Source organism: Bos taurus, chromosome 13 (assembly GCF_002263795.3).
Source record: "Bos taurus isolate L1 Dominette 01449 registration number 42190680 breed Hereford chromosome 13, ARS-UCD2.0, whole genome shotgun sequence".
Taxonomy (NCBI): Eukaryota; Metazoa; Chordata; class Mammalia; order Artiodactyla; family Bovidae; genus Bos; species Bos taurus.
In genome coordinates, this window is record NC_037340.1 from 6,695,413 (window position 1) to 6,718,452 (window position 23,040).

At 45.1% G+C, this 23,040-nt stretch overlaps 1 protein-coding gene across 1 annotated transcript in view; it reads left to right on the forward strand.

The window, feature by feature from the left end:
* SPTLC3 (serine palmitoyltransferase long chain base subunit 3) overlaps window positions 1–23,040 on the forward strand; it is a 148,458-nt gene that overhangs the window by 95,957 nt on the left and 29,461 nt on the right. The window contains exons 8-9 of the mRNA XM_002692040.6: window positions 8,686–8,905; window positions 17,640–17,766. Of these exons, the coding sequence (XP_002692086.1) occupies window positions 8,686–8,905; window positions 17,640–17,766 (347 nt within the window). The remainder of the gene's footprint in view (window positions 1–8,685; window positions 8,906–17,639; window positions 17,767–23,040) is intronic.

Sequence of the window (23,040 nt, forward strand, 5' to 3'; positions counted from 1 at the left end):
CTTGGCCAATAGTTGGCATCAGAACACAAAAGGCCTGCACATTTTCCTCAAGGTAAGGCTAACCCGGAGCGCAATTCTTGATTCAGAGCTGGGAAGAGGAGATGGTTTTTGCATCTGAAGACATGTTCAGTCTTCTCTCAGCTTGTGGGCTGAGCAGACACAACATCCTCTAAGCCGGTCAGAACTGCGCTTTCATACTGAGGGTTGCAATTGAATTTGCTTCATTCTCCAAATTGATGATTGTTACTAAAGTCAAAATTGCCCCAAACCCGGCTTCTGTCGGATGCCCTAATCCATGAGTCAACGAAGTTGCTCATGACTAAATCAATGCTCAGTCCTAAAGTCAGAAGAATCAAGGGTGATACTTCCAATGATATAATTATGGAAAGATAAACAATATTTCAAGGAAGGGAGTGAGGGCTTAAATTCCCAACAAGAGGGAATGTGGTTGCGAAGGAAGTCTGCCATCAGGAGCAGCATTTCTTCCCGTTCCCAAGGGCACCACCCGAGCATACCTGTCAATTGTCAGTTGTCACAGCCACAACAGAGCACTGCTGGCCCCAGGTGGGCAGAGGCCAGGGATGATGCCAACCCCCTTACAGCACACGGGGTGGACCCTGCAACATGCTCAACATGCCAACGGTAACGAGGGTGAGAAGCCCTGCTCTAGACTCATGTAACCAACCACAGGCCTGGAACTTGCGACTTTTAGGAAATAATCTCGATTTGACTCTCAGGCTGTCACGACCTCCAACTTGGGTCTTTCTCCCTGTGAGATCTATGCCAGATGCCAGCCTGGGAGGAGAGCCCTTATCTAAACACCTGTCAGTCAGGCCTGGACTGGTGGGAGGGTGGATCAGCTGAGCCAGAGATGGGCATCTCCCTGAAGCAGAATAACAGAACCCAACTGCAAACAAACAGAACTCAGCTCCACTAAATGGAAGTTGTGTGTTCTGAGTACTTTGATTATGGCTGAATTAAGCGGACCACCGGCATTTCACTGTCAAATAGTCCCATCAGTTACAGAAAGAAACCCCTTGGTAATGGCTATGCTGGGGCTGGGTCCTACCTGATATCAGCAAAATCAGCAATCAACAAATGCACCGCTACTTCCCAGAGATGTATTATGGGTGTATACCTTGTTAACATCCACGTGAATCTTCCTTAGAATTTTCACTCTCAGATCTTTTCAATTTCTGTCTGTGGTTTGCCCCATGGGCAAAGTCCCCCTACCACAGACAGCTCACATAAATCAATTTTTTCAAAACTCCCAAAAGAGTAGTTAGCCAAATCAGTCTCAAGGTAGTTATCAAGGTAGAAAAGTCTAGATACCAAATCCTAGAAGTCAATAAACTCCACAACAGCAGGTATAATAATAGTAGTAATAGCAATGGTACTACCACCATCCATAGATCATGAAAATATTAATATGTATATAGAGAAGACAGGGGAGTCAGGATTTGGAGGGAGGCCTGGACGTGGGCACAGATCCTGTGTTGTTGCCTATAGCTATGTGTCCTTCATAGAATTCCTTTGTAAAAATTAAATGAGATCATACATGCCAGTGCTTGGCAGAAGCCCAGCCCAGAGTAAACCCACAATCAAAGGTAGCAGTCTTCATCATTAAATTTATTTTCAGTTGAGGAAGACACAGTTCAGAAAACAGTAAGCCATCTGCATGGTGAAGCTATCTGACACCTGGAGAATGGGTGTCAGAGGACAAAGTACGCATTTATCAAGAGCCTACGCATTGACGCATTAAACATTTCATGTGGGGGGCACCTCCAGTACTCTTGAGGGTATTGTGAGGATGGAGGCACTCAGGTTCCAAGATCTAGATAACTTGCCCCAGGGAAGGTAACTGAGATAAAGCAGAACTGGGATTCAAACCAGGTGGCTCTGCAGGGATAGAGACCCAATAACCAAAGAGTCTGCCCATGTGCCTGCATCCGATGAAGTGAACGTGGAAAATGCAGAGGCATCCATTTGACCTTCCTCATCAACCCATTTAGGGCTTAGTTTCTTTATCTGTAAAATAGCGAGATCGAAGTCTAGAGTTCCATGATCTGGGGTTCAGAAGTACAATAGTATTGTTTTGATGTTCTCATCTGCATTTTCCTTATTTTTAAAGTCGTTCTCTTCTAGTTTTGTGTTTCTGGGAAGCCCAGTAGTCCATTCATGGTGGTCGAGAAGTTTTAAAATCATTCAAATATACACTACAGTCAGGGAAAGTGAAAAGTGTTAGTCTCTCAGTCATGTCCAACTCTTTGCAACACCATGGACTGTAGCCTGCCAGGCTCGTCTGTCCCTGGAATTCTCCAGGCAAGAATACTGGAGTGGATATCCATTCCCTTCTCCAGGGGGTCTTCTGACCCAGGGATCTCATCTGGGTCTCCTACACTGTGGGCAGTTTCTTTACTGCCTGAGCCACCAAGGAAACATTAGAAATGGGAGATGGGTCCAAAATAACCTTGGATATAAACCAGTATAGCTGGAGCCTAAATTTTCTAAATAAAATTAATCAAGAAATACTATCTAGTCATATCCAAAACTACATATATAAACAAATGTTGGAATCTCAGCATGCCATTGTCTCTAAGAATATAAGCCATTCTCTTGACCCAAATAATGTAAGTTTAAGAACTGAGAACTTCAGTAGTAAAGTCTAACCTCTATCCCTATGGTATAAATGAATAAAGACAAAGGAAAAGAAAACAGTAGTTACCTGATTTTTAATTAATTTCAGCTCCTTTTTTTTTTTCTCCTCTCTTTCCACCTTTCTTCTCTTGGATTATACTCTGGGCCCACCAAGGAGATTTTTCCACCATGTAAGTTGGCAAACCAGTGGCTTAATTCCCAGTCATGCCAGTGGGTAATATGGTTTAAACACAGAGGAGAAGGTGGTGAGAGGGAGATTTAAAAAAGGAGTCTTGTCACTTAGCTAATACATTATGTAACAAAAAGATATAAAGAGATTATTCATTGGCTTACTGGTTTAAGAATAATCCAAATCCCTGCAGAGAGATTTCAATTAACAAGTGAAATTATTTTTACCTACAGTTGTATTTTAGTTTTGTTTTGTTTTGTTTTTCCCCTCTATTGAAACCAAAAGAAAACATGACCTTCCACTCAAGAAGAAAATACTGTTCTTAGGTTTGTTTGTTTGTTTTTTCATCATTTTTGGCACAGTATTCTTTGACAGCAATTTTAATAACATAGATAGCCTTTTCAAGTACAAACCAAACTCAAAATACCACTATGGGGAAAGATTCAATTCAAATTTTGTCACATTGAGAAAATGAAAACTTATTGTGGATGAATATCACTCTTTATAAAAACTGAGTTTTCTCTAGAACTCTTGTGTGCCCTGCATTAACTCCTGGAATCAGCAGTATTGCTGAGTCATTAATCTTTGAGGAAGAAATATAAACCAGGTGGACAGACTCCTAACATCAGCTAGACCAGCGCCAGCAAAGATGACTAATTAGCTGCCTAGAGTGTTTGCAAAGTGTTCAGTGTGAACTCTGGATCCTGCCAAACTCGGTTCCAGAACAAAAAATGGCTGTTTGTGACATGTCAGGTTTTTAGTGTGTTTGTGTTACCAACTTACAACATTTTAAAAGGTAAGAAGAAGGTTCTAGAATTTTGAGGGCATCCATCCATGTACTGGGTATGACACCCATATGCCTCCTTCCTGAGTCAACACAGAGGGCTCCCAATTTCTCAAATGAGGCCCCAGTGCTACCATTTCCTCCTAAGCTCCTCCTGAGGACAAGAGCAACCCAATGGGTGCCCACTATGTGTCAGACACTTTACAAGTACTATTTCTAGTAATTCACATTGAGGCTTTGTGAGCAGTGTGCTATCATTGTGTTAATTTTATACCCAAGGAAACTGAGGCAGAGAGCAGCAACTAAGTTGCCCAAGTCCTGAATTAGTAAATGATGTGACTACCACCTCAGCTTATGGGGTCAGAGGGCTGGACTCACCGTCAATGGCAATAACTTTAACAAGCAATTACTCTAAGAAAATACTGGAATTAACTTGCAAACTTAAGTAAGAGAAGATGACTCTATGATCTTCGTGTTGTTAAAATCTGAAAGCATCCATTCAGAATGACCTTGTGAAAAGCACAAATAAGATGGACTTCATTAAAATTAAGAACTTCAGCTCTGCAAGAGAATATCTAGAGTGTTAGAAGGCAAGTCACAGACTGGGGGAAATACTTGCAAAAGATCTGATAAAGCACTGCTATCTAAAAGATGCAAGGAGGAGAACGCTTAGAACTCAACAATAAGAAAACAAACAACTGAATTTAAAAAATAGGCCAAAGACCTTAACATACACCTTACCAAAGAAGCTGTGCAGATAAAAATAAGCACGGGAAAGGATGCTTCACATCGTATGCCATCAGAGAAAATGCAAATTAAAACAATGAGATACCACTACACCTATTAGAAGGCTGAAATCTGGAACACTGACAACAGTAAGTGCTGGTGAGAATGTGCAGGAACCCAGAGCTCCCACTCACTGGTGGTGGGAATGCAAAGTGGTCCCATCACTTTAGATGGCAGTTTTGTGGTTTCTTACCAACATACTCTTACCATAAAATCCAGCAATCTTGCTCCTTGGTATTTACCCAAAGGAGCTGAAAACTTCTGTTCTCTCAAAACCCTGCACACAGATGTTTGTAGCATCTTTATGTATAATTGCCAAAACTGGGAAGCAACCAAAGTGTCTTTCAATCAGCAAAACTGGTGGTGCATTCAGACAGTGGAATAGTAGCACTAAAAAGAAATGAGCTATAGTCATGAAAAGACACAGAGAAAATCTAAATGCATTTTACTAACTGAAAGAAGCCAATCTGAAAACATCACATAGCATATGATTCCAGCTATATAATGTTCTGGAAAAGGCAGAACTATGAAAACAGCTAAAAGATCCCTGGATGCCAGCAGTTGGGTGGAGAGATGGATAAACAGGTGAAGCACAGCGGATATTTTAGGGCAAAAAAAAAAAAGTAGTATGTATTATAATGACAGGTACACGTCATTATGCATTTGTCCAAACCCATAGAGTGTATGATGATGAAACTCAGCCCCTGAGCACTGGTGCTAGACTGAATCTCAGAGACAGAGTTTTGGATGGAGTAGAAAGGAATAGCTCTATCGCTTTGCCAGGCAAAGTGGGACGCAAGGGGATAATGCCCTGAAAACTGTGGGTCCCAACCTGGGGGGATTTGGTGAGGAGTTTTACAGCAGTGGTTCCAAGGCAGGGTTCTGGGGGTCAGGGTGTGTGTGCAGGGCCTGTATTCTGGCCTCAGGTGGTCTCCTGATGAGGTCATCACTCTGTGACCTCGGGAATGAAGAATGTGTCATCAAGTATTTAACATCCTCCACCTGGGGGTTTTAAGTCTGCAGAAGAGCTCAAAGACACTGTGTGTGTCGCTTGAGGCAGAACCAGAACCCGGCCCCAAGGCTGCTCTGTTGTCTCTTGACTGCTCTTCCCTGCACCCCGTCCCTTCCCTGATTAGCAGCTTATGGGCTCCCTGGTGGCTCAGATGGTAAAGAATCTGCCTGCAACGCAGGAGATCTGGGTTTGCTCCCTGGGTCGGGAAGATCCCCTGGAGAAGGGCATGGCAACCCACTCCAGTATTCTGGCCTGGAGAATCCCATGGACACAGCAGCTTGGCAGGCTACAGTCCATGGGGTCACAACAAGTCAGACACGACCGAGTGGCTAACACTTTGGAACTCAGGAAAAGTTATGAAGGCTGAAGCCTATTCCCTAGAAACAAGAAACAGGGGACAGAAAGGCTTTTGTGCCCAGGAGCCCCACAAGGCCCTGCTCAGTTTCACGAACAATGCCAAGGGTGAACTCTAGTATAAACTGCGGGCTTTAGATGGTGACGTGCCGGTGGCGGTCAACTGGCTGAAAGAAATGCACCGCTTTGGTAGGTATTGTTGACAAGGGGGGAGCTTATGCCTGTGTGATGCAGACAGCATATGGGAAAACTCTATACCCTCTGCTCAGTTTTGCCGTGAACTCAAAACTGCTCTGAAAAATAAAATCCATTTAAAAAAAAAAAAAAAAAGTGGGGCTTCCCTGGTGGCTCAGTGGTAAAGAATCTGCCTGCCGACGCAGGAGCCTTGGGCTCAATCCTTGATCCCAGAAGATCCGACACGCCACAGAGCAACTAAGCCCGTGCACCCCAACTACTGAGCCTGGGAGCCGCAACAACTGAGCCCAGGTGCCACAACAACTGAGCCCAGGTGCCACAAGTACCGCCGCTGTCAAGGCCTGGAGCCCGCGATGCACAACAGGAGCCACCTCCGTGAATCACAACTAGAGAAAAGCCCGTGCGGCAATGAAGACCCAGCAGAGCCAAAGTTAAATAAATAATAGACGATTCTTTTATTTTTTTTTTGTTTTTTTTTCTATTTCTTTTTTTTTATTTTTTATTTTTAAACTTTATATAATTGTATTAGTTTTGCCAAATATCAAAATGACCCAGAGAGATGGTATGGGGAGGGAGGAGGGAGGAGGGTTCAGGATGGGGAACACATGTATAGATGATTCTTTTAAAAAGATCATCCACTCCCCATTGGTCTAGGTGACTACCCAACAGCTGGACTGTTTTGACTGAATGGACCTAACACTTAAGCTATTTTCTTAATACATTAAATTTAATAAATAAACTAAGAAGAAGAGACGGTCAAGTCTCTGTTTGCATCAGTTGACTAGTTCTTGAACTAAACTGCTGGGTTCCTTGAATTGTTTGACAAGCTCCTTCATGGGGGTGAGAGTGTGAGTCTGTGTGTTTTCATAGAGCTTAGCTGACGGCGCAGTCAAAACTGTGTGGGAAAACACAGCTCACAAGATGTCCTGAGAACTGACTGAAGACAGAAGTTCTTTTAAATCCATTGGGTTCCAGAGGTGCCATGTATATACGAATGCTCATTTTACTTGCTTATTTGCCTCCTGTCTTTCCCTTTGCTGGAGAACTTAAAGTGATTTTGCAATTTAAAACCCCAAGGAAATTTACCAAATTGCAAACTGCTGTGAAAAATTAAGCACTTAGGGCTAAAACAAAAGTTAATCTATAGCAGTGGTTCTCAAGTGCTGTCTGCAGCCAGAAACCCTGGAATCTCTCGGGAGCTTGATAGAAACCCAAGTTCTCAACCCACCCCAGACCCCCACTGGAAACTCTGGGTGGGGCCCAGAAACCTGCCTTGTAACAAACCATTCGAATGAAATAAAGCATTCAAAGGATTCTGATGCTCACCCAAGTGAGAAGCATTGCCCTAAAGGAAGAGAGGGGATACCAGCAGACACCTCAAATAAGCCTTCAGGTTCAGTAAGGACTCAACAGGAGAGCCTAAGGCCTTTCTCCTGTGCTTTAATGAACACTGTGATCTCTTAAGAGACTTCCCTGGTAATGATGTCTTCAAGTTCTTTTGTGTGTTTTTTATTTGTTTGTTTGTTGTTCCTTATATTAGGCAGAAGTGCCTTTCCCTGTAACTTCGGTGCTGATCTTCTCTTTTAAAAATAATTTTTTTAATTTATTTATGGCTGCGCTAGGTCTTCACTGCTTTTCACGGGCTTTCTCTCATGGGCAAGCAGGGATTACTGCTTGTTGAGATGCACAGGCTTCATTGAGGTAGCATCTCTTGTTGCAGAGCAGAGGCTTCAGGAATTGCAGAACAGGCTCAGCAGTTGTGGCACAGGGGTGTCGTTGCTCTGGAGCACGTGAAATCTTCCCAGACCTGGGATCGAACCTGTGTTTGCTGCATTAGCAGCTGGGATTCTTATCCACCATGCTGTCGGGGAAGTCCCTTTTGTGTGTTTTTACTTCCTTCCTTTAATATTCAGCAAGTCAAGCACTGAGTTTAGGTCAGACGTGCTGCTAAGTCACTTCAGTCGTGTCCGACTCTTTGCGACTCTATGAACTGTAGCTCGCCAGGCTTCTCTGATCATGGGATTCTCCAGGCAAGAATGCTGGAGGGGGTTCTGGCCAGGGATCTAATGCATGTCTCTTGAAAGTGTCAGTCGCTCAGTAGTGTCCGACTCTGCAACCCCATGGACTGTAGCCCATCAGTCTCCTCTGTCCATGGGATTCTGCAGGCAAGAATACTGGAGTGGGTTGCCATGCCCTTCTCCAGGGGATCTTCCCAACTCAAGGATCAAACCCACATTGCCGATAGATTCTTTACTGTCTGAGCCACAGGAAAGCTTTAATCCGTGTCTCTTAATGTCTCCTATATTGGCAGGTGGGTTCTTTACCACAAGCATAGCCTGGGAAGCCTGGCCAAATAGACAGTAGCAGGCTGATATAGATGCATTGACATAGAGCAATGTAATTAAAATTATCAAAATACCTGGAATCCAGTCTGATCAGTCTAGTTATGCTAGTTGACTTTACAAATAAGCTAATTAATAGCACAGTGAGCTAAGTATTTACTTGGGAATTAGCTTTAACAACTCAAAGCACTTAAATCCATTGAATGTATATTAATTTCCCCCCAGTGAAACGAAACCAGAGCAGCCTTACAAGATTGATAGCACGTCTCCACCAAATAAAATTTGCCCGGTTATCCCTGTTTGGTATCAGGGCAGAAAGGGAGAGTGACACAGAGCCTCCCTGGCGGGTGCTCACTGCTGACAAGCATTTGTTCTTTTGCCCTAGCATGGAAGGTTCCATCGTGCATCTGCCCGATATCGTGGCTCTGAAGAAGAAATACAAGGCTTATCTCTACATGGATGAAGCTCACAGTATTGGGTCCGTGGGCCCCACCGGCCGGGGTGTGGTGGAGTTCTTTGGACTAGACCCCAGAGATATTGATGTATATATGGGCACATTCACCAAAAGCTTTGGAGCCGCAGGAGGTTACATAGCTGGAAGGAAGGTAAGAGACAGATCCCTTGCATCTATTTAAAACCTGAATGCCCTGGGAATGCAGTCTTGGGGGTCCTCTGGTTTCCCTGAGGGCTTCAGTTCAGTTTAGCACACCTGACTGATTAAGGCGGCCTGGGCAGCATGGGTTCACAGGCATGGGAGGCCCAGAAGGTCAAGGAGCTCATTCTCTGATAGTGCAGAGGTTCTTGTGATGAATAATCCTGTGATCGTGAAACGACAACTCTGGCTGTGTACATAGGCAAATACAGTGCAAAGGAGAGGGCAGGACCGAAGAAAGACTCAGAAGTCTCAGAAAGACTGTCAGTCTTATAGACCAAGGGTGACGAGGGGATGTGTGGGTCATATTTCAAAAAGAGAATGCTGTTTACCAAGCCACAGAAGTGATGCTGCAGAACTGTAAGTAGTTTGGGAAAAACCTAAGGTGGCTGGTAGGAACAGTGGCAGACGTCAGATGTTGAAGACACTGACCCTCTGCGACAAGATGTGGGTTTTAATAAAACAGTGGCAAGATTGGAGATCTTTTTTATATATTTTATTGAAATATAGTTGCTTTACCATGTTGTGTTAGTTTCTGCTGCAAGGCAAAGTGAATCAGCCATACGGACACAAATACCCCCTCTCTTTTGGATTCCCATCCCATTTAGGTCATCACAGAGCACCGAGTAGAATTCCCTGTGCTACCCGGTGTGTTCTCATTGGTTATCTACTTAATACATATTAATAGTATCAAGAATGTATATATGCCAATCCCAATCCCCCAATTCATTCCACCCACCTTTGCCCGCCTTGGCATCCACATGTTTGTTCTCTCATCTGTGTCTCTATTTCTGCTTTGCAAATAAGTTCATCTGTACCTTTTCCCTAGATTCCACATATAAGAGATTATGCAATATTTGTTTTTCTCTTTCTGACTTCTTTCACTCTGTATGACAGTCTCTAGGTCCATAAGAGATTTTTCTCTGCCAAGTAATTCTCTCCCACAGTCTTGGATAGGCCATGAATCTAATCTTGTCATCCTCTCATATCTTATTTGTGTGACTGAAGATTCTGAGCTGATGGAATTAGACTAAGTGTTATCCCTGTCATTCCACTGCCAACATCACCCAGGAGGTCACCAAAATGAAACAAATTTTTGAAAAGGTTTTAAAAGAAGAGGGAAGAAGACGAGAGGAAGAAAATGAAATATTAAAACCTGACTTTCAGGGCTCAAAAAGCCAGTTCTCTGCTCCATCATACAACAGTTTCACCAGAGCCCTGATGGTTCTCTCCTCCAGCTGTGCACCTGCCCCAGAAGGACTGGCGTTGGCTCCCCCGGGGAGGGCACAGCAGTGTATGCAGATGGCCTGTGGCTTCTCTAAAACTCCCGATTCCTCCTCACTGTCACCAATAGGAATAGGAGCTCAGACTCCTGGTAAACCAGCTAGACAAACCAGGGAGGACAGCTGAACACAGTCTGGGTGCGGAAAGCCCATGATTTAAAACTGCAGATTTTACTGCGCGCAACCCACCCTGCCATGAGACGAGGCACAAACGCTAAAAATGTTCAGAGCTCCCGGTGACCTTCGCCATTCAAAAAGCGCCACTTTCATCTAAGCTCAAAGCACTGCTGTTCAGCCTCCTTCCACAGGCCTGCGGGAATTCATCGAGGGGTACTGAAAACATAGGGAATGCCCGGATCTTACAGAATTCAGCTAAAGTCTAGCGCGAGGCTCGACGTTCCCTTCCTCGACTGTCGAAGCCATGGGGTCTGCTGCTGCTGCTAAGTCGCTTCAGTCATGTCTGACTCTGTGCGACCCCAGAGACGGCAGCCCACCAGGCTCCCATGGGGTCAGAGGGTCCTAAATGTAGGTGAGCCCTCGCCCAGGCTACTTCGTTTTGTGAGCTTGCAGTTTGTGATGACTTTAGCAGCAGTTCTGAGCTACAAGATTTTTCACCAAGCGTAACTCTGTTTCCTGAGCCGAGGGAACCTGAATAAACTGAAGTGAGCGGATCCTTGAAATGCTGTCAAGTTCGGCAGCTGTCATCATGTTCCCCCTTAGAGTTCCTGCATGTGGTTACCCGCTGGAAACAGAGGCTCCCGATTGCCAGTTCACGCCCAGCTCAGTACCTCTCTCACATACTTCCCATCCTGAAGGCAGGCGGGCTGTTTTTAAAGTGTATTTGCTCTGGCCTACCTACCTTCTGTTGATCTGCGGTAGATAAGGAGCCATTGTAAAAAGCATTAATATTTAGCATTTGCCTTAATCAGGAAGAAGAAAAATATGTGGATCATTTTTTGTTCTTTAAAAAACAGCTTCTTGGCATACTTTGAACCAGAAGGATGTTTCATCCCGCTCCTTCCCCCTTCTCCCTCTATTTTACACTGCAGTCTCTGAATTTACCGCTAGGTGGCAGCGAGAATTAGAGAGTGTTTGGCAGAGACCCGTTAGCCCTGAACCGGGAAGATGAAAAACCAAGAAAACACCGGGCAGTTTTCAAGGCGTGGAGGGTGAGCAGGATATGAGGCCTGAAATGGCAACCCACTCCAGTGTTCTTGCCTGGAGAATCCCAGGGACGGGGGAGCCTGGTGGGCTGCCGTCTATGGGGTCGCACAGAGTCGGACACGACTGAAGCGACTCAGCAGCAGCAACAGCAGAGAGAGTGTCTCGTGTTGTTCCCTGATGATTTAAAATTCAGTCCGGTAAAGAATTCACCTCCAACGCAGCAGGTCCCAGTTTGAGTCCTGGGTCGGGAAGATCCCCTGGAGATGGGATAGGCTACCCTACTCCAGTATTCTTGGGATTCCCTGGTGGCTCTGACGGTAAAGAATCCGCCTGCAATGTGGGAGACCTGGGTTCGATCCCTGGGTTGGGAAGATCCCCTGGAGACGGGAAAGGCTACCCACTCCAGTATTCTGGCCTGGAGAATCCCATGGACAGAGGAGCCTGTCCCAAAGAGTCTTACCCGACTAAGCACAGCACAGTACAGATAAAAACACCTGCCTGGAGTCATTTTGGTGAGCCTGTGACAAATGCAGGTCACAGGCTGGTTTCCTTCCAGCCTAATGAGCTCATGAGTTAATCGTACTTAGTATCTGCTCCTCTGTGCCTTTAACTTGTTAAATTATGTTAATTTTAAATTATGTATAGTTTCCATTTAAATCATGGATTTTAATTCCTCTGGACTTTGAAGAATTTTGTGAAGAATTTTCACTTTAAATTTGTTTTTTTAATTGATAGGACATAGGATTGGGCAAATGCTGAAAATCTTTGGGAAAAAAATCTTTCTAGTATCTGTTTAAATAATTCGAATTCAGTTTTCAGAGTTTCATGTTACATACGTTTTTCTGAATATTTTTAAATAGATATCTCAATTCAAGGAAGTATTACAAAATATCCAACATTCTAGATATTAAATTCTACAAAGGCAACAAAACTAACCATAAACAAGTTAAAGTGTACACACTAGGACTTTACATTTTTCTGAATTATTGATAATTTCAAGTTCACTATGTTCCTGGGCTTCCTAGTAAATCTTGAGAGGTGAAATAATCACTTGGGTCCCAAAATCTAGAAAACGATAAAACTCTCTGGGTCTTAACTCTCTTTTTAAATGTCAATGTGCAGGGACTGTAATCTTAATAACAGTTTCTAGGAGGCTCCAGAAATCTTTATGGAGCAGGTCAAGGTCAGAAGTGCATGCATTAGCAACCAGATGTGTCACAGAAGAAAAAATATTTGGAAACACACAAGAGAAAAATTGCTTTGGTGCTAAGATACAACCTCAGAGAGTAGAGATTTTGTCTTCATCCCAGCCTTCCAGTAACAAAATGTCCTAGCAATTCATGTCTGCCTTGGCCCAACCAACTCTCCTGACCCCAGGGAAACTGCTAAAACTGTCTCTCAAGAGCCAGCTGGGTTTCACTGTTTTGCCCACTGTGAGTTCGGAGCTGCTGTAGCTGAGCCATGAACAACCCACACTGAAGCTTTCTATCCTTTCAAGAACTTCAGGTGAAATGTCAGGTACTTCTCTCCACCTGTCAGAGCTCCCTCCCTTCTTCTTTGAAGAAAGCCTGAGCTGATGGGGCTGGTTTCCTTATTTTTTTAATTTGCATTGACCCAGTTGCTGAGGAGATGGGGTCAACAGCACAGACCCCAGCTTCTGGGGTCCAGATTTCTCTCAGGCACAGATCCCGTGTCCTCTTGCATGCCTGGAGCTGACCACGGGCTTTCACAGCCTCCATGAGACCAGAGATTTGCAACTGAATGCAGCAAAGGTGACCCTCAGGGCTGATAGGGTGCAGGGCTGGGATTCTGGAGGAGGGGCCGAGGGAGAGCAGCTGAGTTTGGTGTGAACATTAGCCCAGAAGCCTGGCACCAAAGGCGGAAGCCAGCTCTGCTCTGCATGCTCAGCCCTGGCTGGAATTAACAGCCATTTGAAGCAGATGGAGGTCATGGAATGAATGCCAAGATGTTTACCCTAAGAGCCTCCTGTCCAACTTCCTCAGAAAAACCACTCTTGTCCTTGAACTCCAGGTTCAGGGTTTTGTACTTCCTAATGGTCTTGGAAATCTCAGTCTGAGAAGACCTCTAACCCTCCCTGAGGGAAAACACAGCCCAGACTCTCCTTGCCTAGGACCGAAGCCAACTCTTCATTCAGGGCTCATGGCATCCAGTGCGCGAGTGATAGGAGCAAATTGGAAACCAGGAGCCAAGGCTGCCCTGAAGATGCTCTGCTGAGGTGCCCCCGGGAGCTCCCCTCTCTGAAGAACACAAGCAAGCTAACTTCCATCCACACACTCAGACTCTGAGAAGGTAGACTCAGTCTGAAAGAAATAAGATTGTGGACAAGACGGTCTTTCTCTTAAAAGGAAGTGATACTGTGCCGATGAGGCACTTACTCAAACTTAGGATGCACGTGACCTTGGTTTTGTGAAATTTCTCAACTCGTGAGGGAAATTGAGGACTGAGGACGCACCTTTAGGAGGCAAAGCCAGCTTTGTTTCGCTTCTTTGATCTTTGTCAGTGATGCGCCAAAGCTAAGAGAATATTGCTAGACTAGTTCCTAAGAATACAGCTTTGTACCCCCTGACTGAACCTCAGGGACCCTCAGCATCCTTCCTTGGTCCCTAAAACCCTTCTGATTTCCATTAGACCATCAGTATCTACCAGACCCCTGCAACGTACTCACCACTACAGATTTTAAGAGAGTATATAATAAAGTCTGTAACTCTGTTTGCTACTCTCAAGGAGGTCCCAGTCTCTTTGGAGAAATAAGAGGAATATACAGGACACATTTTGAGATTGATACAATTCAATCCATGGTTTAGAACTGTGAACAGGTGTGTGTATTAGAAATTCTCCCCTTCCTCACCTCCCCCCAGGGTGCAGTCTCTGTGATTAGGGGAAACACCACATGAGTAGCGATGAACAGTCTTCTCTGCACTCCCCAGGGCCTCCCCATCACCGTACCAAGCCAGCTCCTCTGCTCTGAAGAAGTAATATAATCTGATGCTAAAGGGTGGGAGAAGGGGGAACTCTAGAGCCAGACTCTTTGGGTACAAATCCTTGTTATCGAGCCACTTTTTGGTGGGATAATGTTCTGATCTGTTCCTTAACACAGTGACCCCACCTATAAAGTAGAGATCAAAATAGTACCTAACTTATAGCGCTACTGAGAAGCTAAAATGAGTTACTGTAGGTAATTATGCATGTGAAATACATTTAAAATTCTTACAATGGAGCCTCAAGCAGCCCATGGATATCGGCTTTGGGTCTATCCATCTCTGTAGTGAAGCACTGTTTCATCAGGTCTAGATTCTCCCTTCTTTGAAATGCCTCTTTTCCTTTCTTTGCACTCTGTTACCACCCAATAAGGATGGGAGAAGTGTTGGGGTGCAAATCTTTGATGCCCAGATCTACCAATGTGTGGAGGCATAAGCATACAGCATGACCCTCTGCTGGACGAGGAGGCTGGGATAAAGACACACCAAGTATCTGGTTTTTGCCCCCTCCTCCCACCTCATGCTCCGAGTGTTCAGACTCTCCGAGCTGGCCATCCATTAACAATAGCCACCAACAGCACCAGATACTCACTATGCAGCGGATGCTTTTCTAAGCACCATGTATATGTTAGCTCTAATCCTCATAATGACTCTGAAAAAAGTATAACTGTTGTCCCATTTCTCAGAGAAGAAAACTAAGGCACAGAGAAGCTTAGTAATTTGCCCATGGTCTCATATCAGCTAGTGGCAGAGCCAGGATTTGAACCTAAGTGATCCAGGCTCCAGAGCCTATCTCGTAACTCTGAGGTCAGACCTGCCCTGGAGGGAACAACCCCTCATTACCTTTCTTGGAGGCACTAGCTTTTCCATCTGCCTTCATTTGGCTCCTCCATCCTGTGCCGATTAACATACCATCTTTATCCCTAATTTTAGCCCATGTCCATGCCTCTCCCCTCATCTGCAACTATCCAAATCTACTCATCCTTTAAGGCCAAGTCATCTTCTCAAAACTCTCCTTCCTGGACCACAGGAGCCCACATCATCCCTTTTCCTGCATCCCACCCAGCATCCTGCTGGGAGGTACCAGCTTTCAGTAGAGAAAGAAAACCCCTGCTTCTGCTCATAGAGGAGCATGAAGAACAGCCTGGCTGCAGCTCCTCTGGAAAATGACCACCTCTTTCTCCCTGATGCTCCCCCGCATCCTCCATGGTCCAAAGTGAACTTCTTGGATACCATGTGGTCAGTGACGGATACTACCTCCATCAGATGATGAAAACACTTATAAGATTCACTAAACAAAAGAACAAACAGAAAACTTAATTTTGATTTTAGTGCAAGTGGAGAATGGCTGCTGGGGACTAGGATTTCTGTCCTCCTCTTCTTCTCAGGTTCCTGCACGTGGAGCATAGTCCAGAGCATCTCCTTGTACAGACTTGCTGGAAAGAAAGATAGAAGGAGCGTGGAGGCAGGGGGGTGGTGGTGGGAATGGGCACAGAAAGGTGGGGAGAAGGGAAGGAAGGGAGGTGGGGGGGAAGGAAAGAAGGGAGGAAATAGAGAGGAAAAAATAGAGAGAAAAAAAAAAACTGGAATGGAGAGCCTAAAATTAAAAGACCTAAAGAGGAAACCAGAGTAGAACGATGGAGAGGGAAGAAGACACAAAAAATCAGGACTGAAGAGTGTGAAACGCAGGGGAAAGAAAGTCAGGGGAGCAGGAGTGCTGGAGAGTGGACTGCAGACAAAAGACATTCCGAAGGGAGCAGGGCAGGCGGACTGGAGCTACCTGGTCTCCCAGGGGGTCAGGCAGACATATCACACCACCAGCCGCCAGGGAGCCAAGCCACTGCCTACTGCGGGAACGTTTAGGAAAGTGTATAGTGACTTCAGGTACTTTACTTACGTCACTACTAACTTTAGTTACTAGCTCATGGGAAGATAAACAATGTACACTTAAAATGCTTGGGTAAGGACGCATGGCTGTGAGCTACCAGGACACCCACCCTGAGAGGGAAAAGTGACAGGCGGGCATGGTGCCATGCACAGAGGTGGGCGTGGATGTGGCCAGTGCAGGGGGGTCAGGAGGAGACGGCCTGCTCAAAGCAGAGCTCCCCCCAGGTCACCTTCCAGGCAGTGACTGAGAAGACACCGAAGTGGGGTTCTAAGCTGTCTCATGATCCTGGAAGATAAGTGACCGCCGCTTCATGGACCCCACTGCTCACTCAGAGCCATCCTGAGCACACTGGCGTTTCTGAAGGGCACTCCGAGGGTCCTGGGCTGTGAGCCAGGAGGATGTCTTCCCAGCCGGGCTGAGTGTCCCCGGGCACCAGCGCTCAGCCTCCCCTAACCACACCGCTGTAGAAGGAGGTGACTGGAGCTCCTTCAGGCTCTTGGCATGCTTACGCCGACCTCAGGTTCAGGCTGATCAGGCATGCAGGTGGAGAACCATTTCTACCACCGTAGGGACCAGCATCCTGCAGCCAGCCAGTGCTCCTAAGACTGCGGTGCAAAAATCCCAGTGGTTCTCTCCAGCCCACGGCACACTGGAGTTTATCTTGTCCTTACCTCCACGTTGGGTCAATCTCTCCTCTCCCTTCTGCTGCGCCCTTACACTGGAACTTTTCTTTATATCTTTGTCTTTCTTCAAGACGCAATCCCACTGCCTCAGTGGAGCTTCCCGTGTCTACTTCCAAAGAAGCACATCCCCTCTTTCTCCTCTGCCTTCTGGTAGCCTCGCTGCGTATATTAGTCTGCATATCTTGTTACTTCCCCTGCCGTTACTTCTTCCTGTGCACAAGCTCATGTACTACGCTCAAGGACAAAAATAAAAAGACACATTCTAGATCATTCTTTGTACCCTCCTGCATACTAAACCACTGCTCGCATGACCTGGATACCCAAACAAATGTCTAGGAGGCCATTTTTCCTTTACACATCTGGTTTTGAGGTTCCCTCGTGGCTCAGATGTGAAGAATCTGCCTGCAATGCAGGAGACCCAGGTTCGATCCCTGGGTCGGGAAGATGCCTTACACATCTCAACTCCAAGGGAGCTCCTATTTTTGTATACCTTCTATGTTGTTGAGGGAGAGGCTGAGAAGAATGGATAGAAAAAACAAATAGCTTAGTGATGCGCCTGGAAAATCAGACCACGTTCAAGAATCAAATGTCCTCTGCTGTAATGTGTGGAGATGGGTCCACCAACACAGATTTATTTGCCTTCTTTTTGGATTTCCCTCCTTCGTTAAAGGACCTTGTGGATTATTTACGGACTCACTCCCATAGCGCTGCTTATGGCACATCCATGAGCCCCCCGGTAGCAGAGCAAATCATCAGAGTAATGAAACTCATCATGGGACTAGATGGGACCACAGAAGGTAAGAGGGTCTGCAGCAAGCCCAGCTCCCTTTCATTCCTTCCTAGACCCCTCTCTGCCTCCCTTCTGCCCCATCAACCTCTCCCCTTCTCAAATATACTGCTTTGTCTTAATGTAACCAATTTGTAGATTAAGCCATGTGTGCATTAATAGTACGTAATGCGTAGTAGTACGGAGTACATAAATGTACTGGAACAGCCATTAGCACACAGAAAGGGTGAGCAGGGCAATGCTTTTTTAAAGCAATGAACACTTTCTAACTTACCTCTTCATGTGATCAGCAAATGTGGATGATTTTGTTTAATTAGTCGTGTTAAAATGAAGCCTGCCTGGTGTGTGTTTGCCTGTGCTTTCTGGGGATGGTCATTTGTTTCCCTAAGAATGAACTAGTCAATTTAATATTCTTTTTTAATCCCCCACCCATCTATTCATTAATTCATTTCTTCGATCATTACTCACCAGGGTTTGGGGAGAAGGAATCCACCACTCCTCATTCAAGTATATACAGAGAAAACACTCACAACAATAATTGATCAGCAATTTCTCTGATGTTGGGTCTCCATGGCCAAGACATGCTACCTTGTTTGACTCAAATGAGCTTACTCTTTTTTTCTTTTTTTTGAAATATGCTTTCATCAAGGGCTGTTAGACTTCACCTTCTATCTTTAAGATATAGTTTATACAGCTTCTACTGTGTACCACCATAGAGCACAGTGATGACTAGGGGAGTTCTTGCTGTCAAGCAATCTAGTGAGTGTGTTTATAGAAGCAGCAAATTATCCTGGCCCCAGAACTGCGCACTGGGCTATACCATCCGTGTGCCCTGTCCCACCTCCGAGCTGATGTGAAACCCTACAGTGCTTAGTGCAATGTCCTGAGCAAGCCTACTATTTCAGTAAAAGTATGAAGAGGTCCATCATTGTTTAATATTATTAAAGTGACAAAATACTTGATTCACATACACTTTGTACCCAGAAACCTACTATATAAAACGGACTAGAACAGGGCTGATATGGATAACGTAGCGTCTTTGAAAAGGTGTTAGTTGCTCAGTTGTTTCTGACTCTTTGCAACCCCTTGGATTATAGCCCGCCAAGCTCCTCTGTCCATGGGATTCTCCGGGCAAGAATGCTGGCATGGGCAGCCATTCCCTTCTCCAGGGGATCTCCCCGACCCAGAGATCAAACCAAGTCTCCTGCAATGCAGGCAGATTCATTACCATCTGAGTCTCCAGGGAAGCCCTTACCCTGGTCCCTGATGCCCTTCCGCTGAGCGCTAGGGCTCCGCAGGTCGCTAGGTTGAAAAGAAATGGTAGACTTTTCTTTTTCACTAAAGAAAAAATGGATTTGAGGTGGCTTTGTTCCTCCATGTAAAATGTAATGATTGACTGACTTCTACGGTTATTTCCAGCCTTGCCTTTGGGGTTTTTATGATTCTATGTCTTACTGAATAGTCTATGTGAAAAGGAAATGTGATTCCAGTCTATGCATGCTGCAGTGCTTAAGGGCATGAACTCAAAGCAGCTGCCGGGACTTGATTCCTGGGACACTGCTTAAGTTTCTGTGTGGCCTTAGGCAAGTGTCTTCATTGATCTGTTAACTCTAAGTTACTTCTCTGTGCTTCAGCTCCTCCAGTTGCAAAATGGAAAGGCTATTGATGAGCTAAGGTTTTTGTGAGAATTAGATAAAATAAGACATACAAGATTTCATTATGACTGAAACAATTCTATCTATGGTAAGCATTATATAATTGCTTGCTAGATGACTTGGTATTATTCCTGAAGTGTTCAAGAAGTATTTGTGCTACCTCGGGGATGCTGTAGGAAGGATTCTTATGATGGAAGTGAAGTAAGACTAGATTTCCGTCAAGGTCCTGGGTTAGTCAGGATAAGCTAAATTATGCCAGTATAACAAATAAGCCTGGAAAATCACAGTGACTTAACTGAACCAAGGTTTATCTCTTGCTCATAGATCTAATTCGGAGAAGGCAATGGCAACCCACTCCAGTACTCTTGCCTGGAAAATCCCATGGACGGAGGAGCCTGGTAGGCTGCAGTCCATGGGGTTGCTAAGAGTCGGATACGACTGAGCGACTTCACTTTGACTTTTCACTTTCATGCATTGGAGGAGGAAATGGCAACCCACTCCAGTATTCTTGCCTGGAGAATCCCAGGGACGGCGGGGCCTGGTGGGCTGCCGTCTATGGGGTCACACAGAGTCGGACACGACTGAAGTGACTTAGTAGTATTAGTAGCATAGATCTAATATCAAATATAACACAAATTGGACAACTTTCTGTCCACTTCCCCTCATGGAAGTGACTCAGGCTTCTGCTGGCTTGAGGCTTGGCTGTCTCAACACATGGCCTCCACAGTCACCATGGTAGCCAATAAGAGCATCAGCCTAGAAGTAATGCTTACCATCTTGCTTACCATCCATCGACCAAAACTAGTCACATGACCCACCTGAATTTGGGGAGGTGGTAGTAGTAAATTAATGGGTCTGAATATGGACATGAATAAGCAGATATTATTCAATCTTTTAAAACTGAAACTCAAAATAGACCTGTCTCCATCCCCACATGAGCTACCAGGTTATGTGAAAAAATTAGTTTGGAACCACTGGCTTCTTGCAAAGTCGTCTTAATGATATTCTTGACTGCATGGATTTCTTAATGAAAAAAAGTTATTTGAGACTTCAGCTAAAATGCAAGTTAAATGAATTGTACTGTGATGACCAGAATTATCCAATGATTTTATTTTAAAGACAAATAACTAGAAAAAGTTTACTCTGAAAATTAGCCTATGTCTTCATAAAGATCACTGACTTTTTAAGCCCTGTAGGTTATATATTTTTTGTTTTCTTTTTTTAATTAATTAATTTATTTTATTTGGAGGCTAATTACTTTACAATATTGTGATGCCTGTAGTGTATATGTTATCATCATCCATTGATTCACACATACCCAACTCGACAGTCTTTTCCTTTCTGCCTCTGGATAGCTTTGCCACTTCATCACAAACAGAACTCACTCTGTTTGATCAAAAAGATCTCCAGAAAAGTTACATTCAAAGATATGATCGTAAGCCCTTTGATAGCCATCTGTCATCAGTTTTTCTCCCTCCAAGGAGGGAGATATTTCCTTTAGTTTTCTCTCTTAGCCTCTAATTAAAGAATTGCTTGGTCATTATTTTTAACCTCTCTCTTCAGTCTTATTGCCATTTTCAGAGAGAACAGAAAGAAAAAAATAAGAGAAAAAGCTATGTGTACAGTCTGTGTCCTCAGAGTCTAGATAGGGGAAGCAGGGAGAAAGACTGAACAGTTTCTTTTCAAAGAAATGAACAAAAGAAAGTGATAGAAAAGAAAATTGATAGAATCATCAGCCAAGTTGCAGATGGTTCAGCCTGACATGGCTTTTGAAGAATTCAAAGGCACCCAGTGAATGATCACCCTGGCCTCATTGACAACAGTGCCTGCTTTAAATAAGATAAACAAGACTGGTTGGGAGCATTGCATTAACTCACCCCTTTCTGCAGAGATAGACCAACTCCCAGGGTAAAGTTGCCCAAAGCTCAAAGGACTGTACTACATCAAGCCCGAGCTGCCTTACAGGGTCTGAGAAACTGCCCTGCTCTGAGCCTTCATCTTCAGCCTTCTCCCCTCCTGCTCTGATAGGAGCCTTTCAAGGCTTTGTTTTCGGGTTGAGTTTGGGGAGCAGTTGGCCAGATCTGTTCCTTGATGAATGTCTTCACTTTAATCTGCAAGGCAAAGCCATACGCTTCAAAGAAAGGCAGGCTGCAGGAATAAGGTCAGTGTTCCTTTGAAGCCAAGGTTCAAAGATGAAATAGCAGTCCCAGTGAAATGACAATGTTTATGCACAAATAGCCACCTTGACTGCAGCCAGGCTCCTCGCGGAGCTAATACACACGAGCTGAGGGTCTGCAAGCTGCCCAATCCTTTCCCCAGCACCAAGGCCCTTTTCATCCCCTGGCCCATCGCCCTGTACAGCACAATGAACCCAAAGTGGAGATTTGGTTTCTCCGTCCTACCGGACATTGAGTGGTCCACCAGCCAAACACCAACACTGTGAGCCCCTCAAGGGCAAAAGCTGTGTCTTACATTAATCTGATGTTCCTCTGAGTATCCAGCCCACTGCTTGGCTTAATAAACATTCCATGATTCAACTTTCACCTTGCAGGCCCACTCAGTTTCAGGTCAGTGTTTATGCTGAACAAGATGGAGGGAATGTTTGTCTCATAGGACTGGGAGCTGGGGGGCAGTCCCACGCCAGTTGTGGCAACTGCAGAAGGGGTCACTCAGCGATGGGGATTGCCCAGAGATGGACACTTCTTTGGTAGCGGTCCAGAAAGATGGCAGCTCTGTCGTTTTCTTTATGGCCCAGAGAGCCACAGGAGGGTGAACCCCAAGCTGCACCAACCACTCCCCTGAAGGAAGCATTGTCTACAATTGTCATCTTACTATTTATTTAAATTTTTGATGCATATTTTTCAATTAATCAGTCAACATTCTTTTTGAACCCCTAATTGGGGTTCTCTGTCCCCCCAACTCTGGGTAACCTTTCACTTCTCAGAGGAAACAGAAGTTGTATCACGTGGAGGGTTTAGGGGGTGTGCTTTGCGGCCAAACTGTGTGAGGCCCGGTCCCCGACCCGCCACTTGCTCCATGAAATGGCCAGTTGCCTGCCCTCTCTCAGCCTCAGTTCCTTCATTATAAACTGAGGTTGTAGAAGGATTAAGTGATGTAATACAGAATAGTGAATGTGGCATGATGCTTGATGCGTAGTAAGCACCTGATAAAGGCAAACGATTCCTTTCTCCTCTTCCTTCTCTAGTTTATCCAACAGTGTTTATGCACCCTGGAATCTCCCCATCTCTCAGGCCTTACACCTGCTCCAGCAGCAAATCCAGCAGCAGTTCCTTTGACGTAAAGCCAGATGCGGGTCTTCTCTCACTCCCCACCACTCCCTCCATCAGCTCTCACCTGGGTCACTGAAGTGAGTCCCCACTCCCCACGCTTGTTGCCTTGTGACATTCTCCACACAGAAGCACGATTACCTTTTTTTAAAAACTCACTCAGACTGGATCACTGCTCCACTCAGAGTTTCCCACTGTTTTCCATCTTAGTATAAAAGTCCAGACTGTGGCCTTCAAGGCTTCTTCTCCTGACGTGATCTCCCACATTTCCCACCACTCGCTCCCTTGCTTGGTCTGCTCAGAGCAGGTAGTGTCCTCGCTTTTCCCAGAACCCAGGGAACA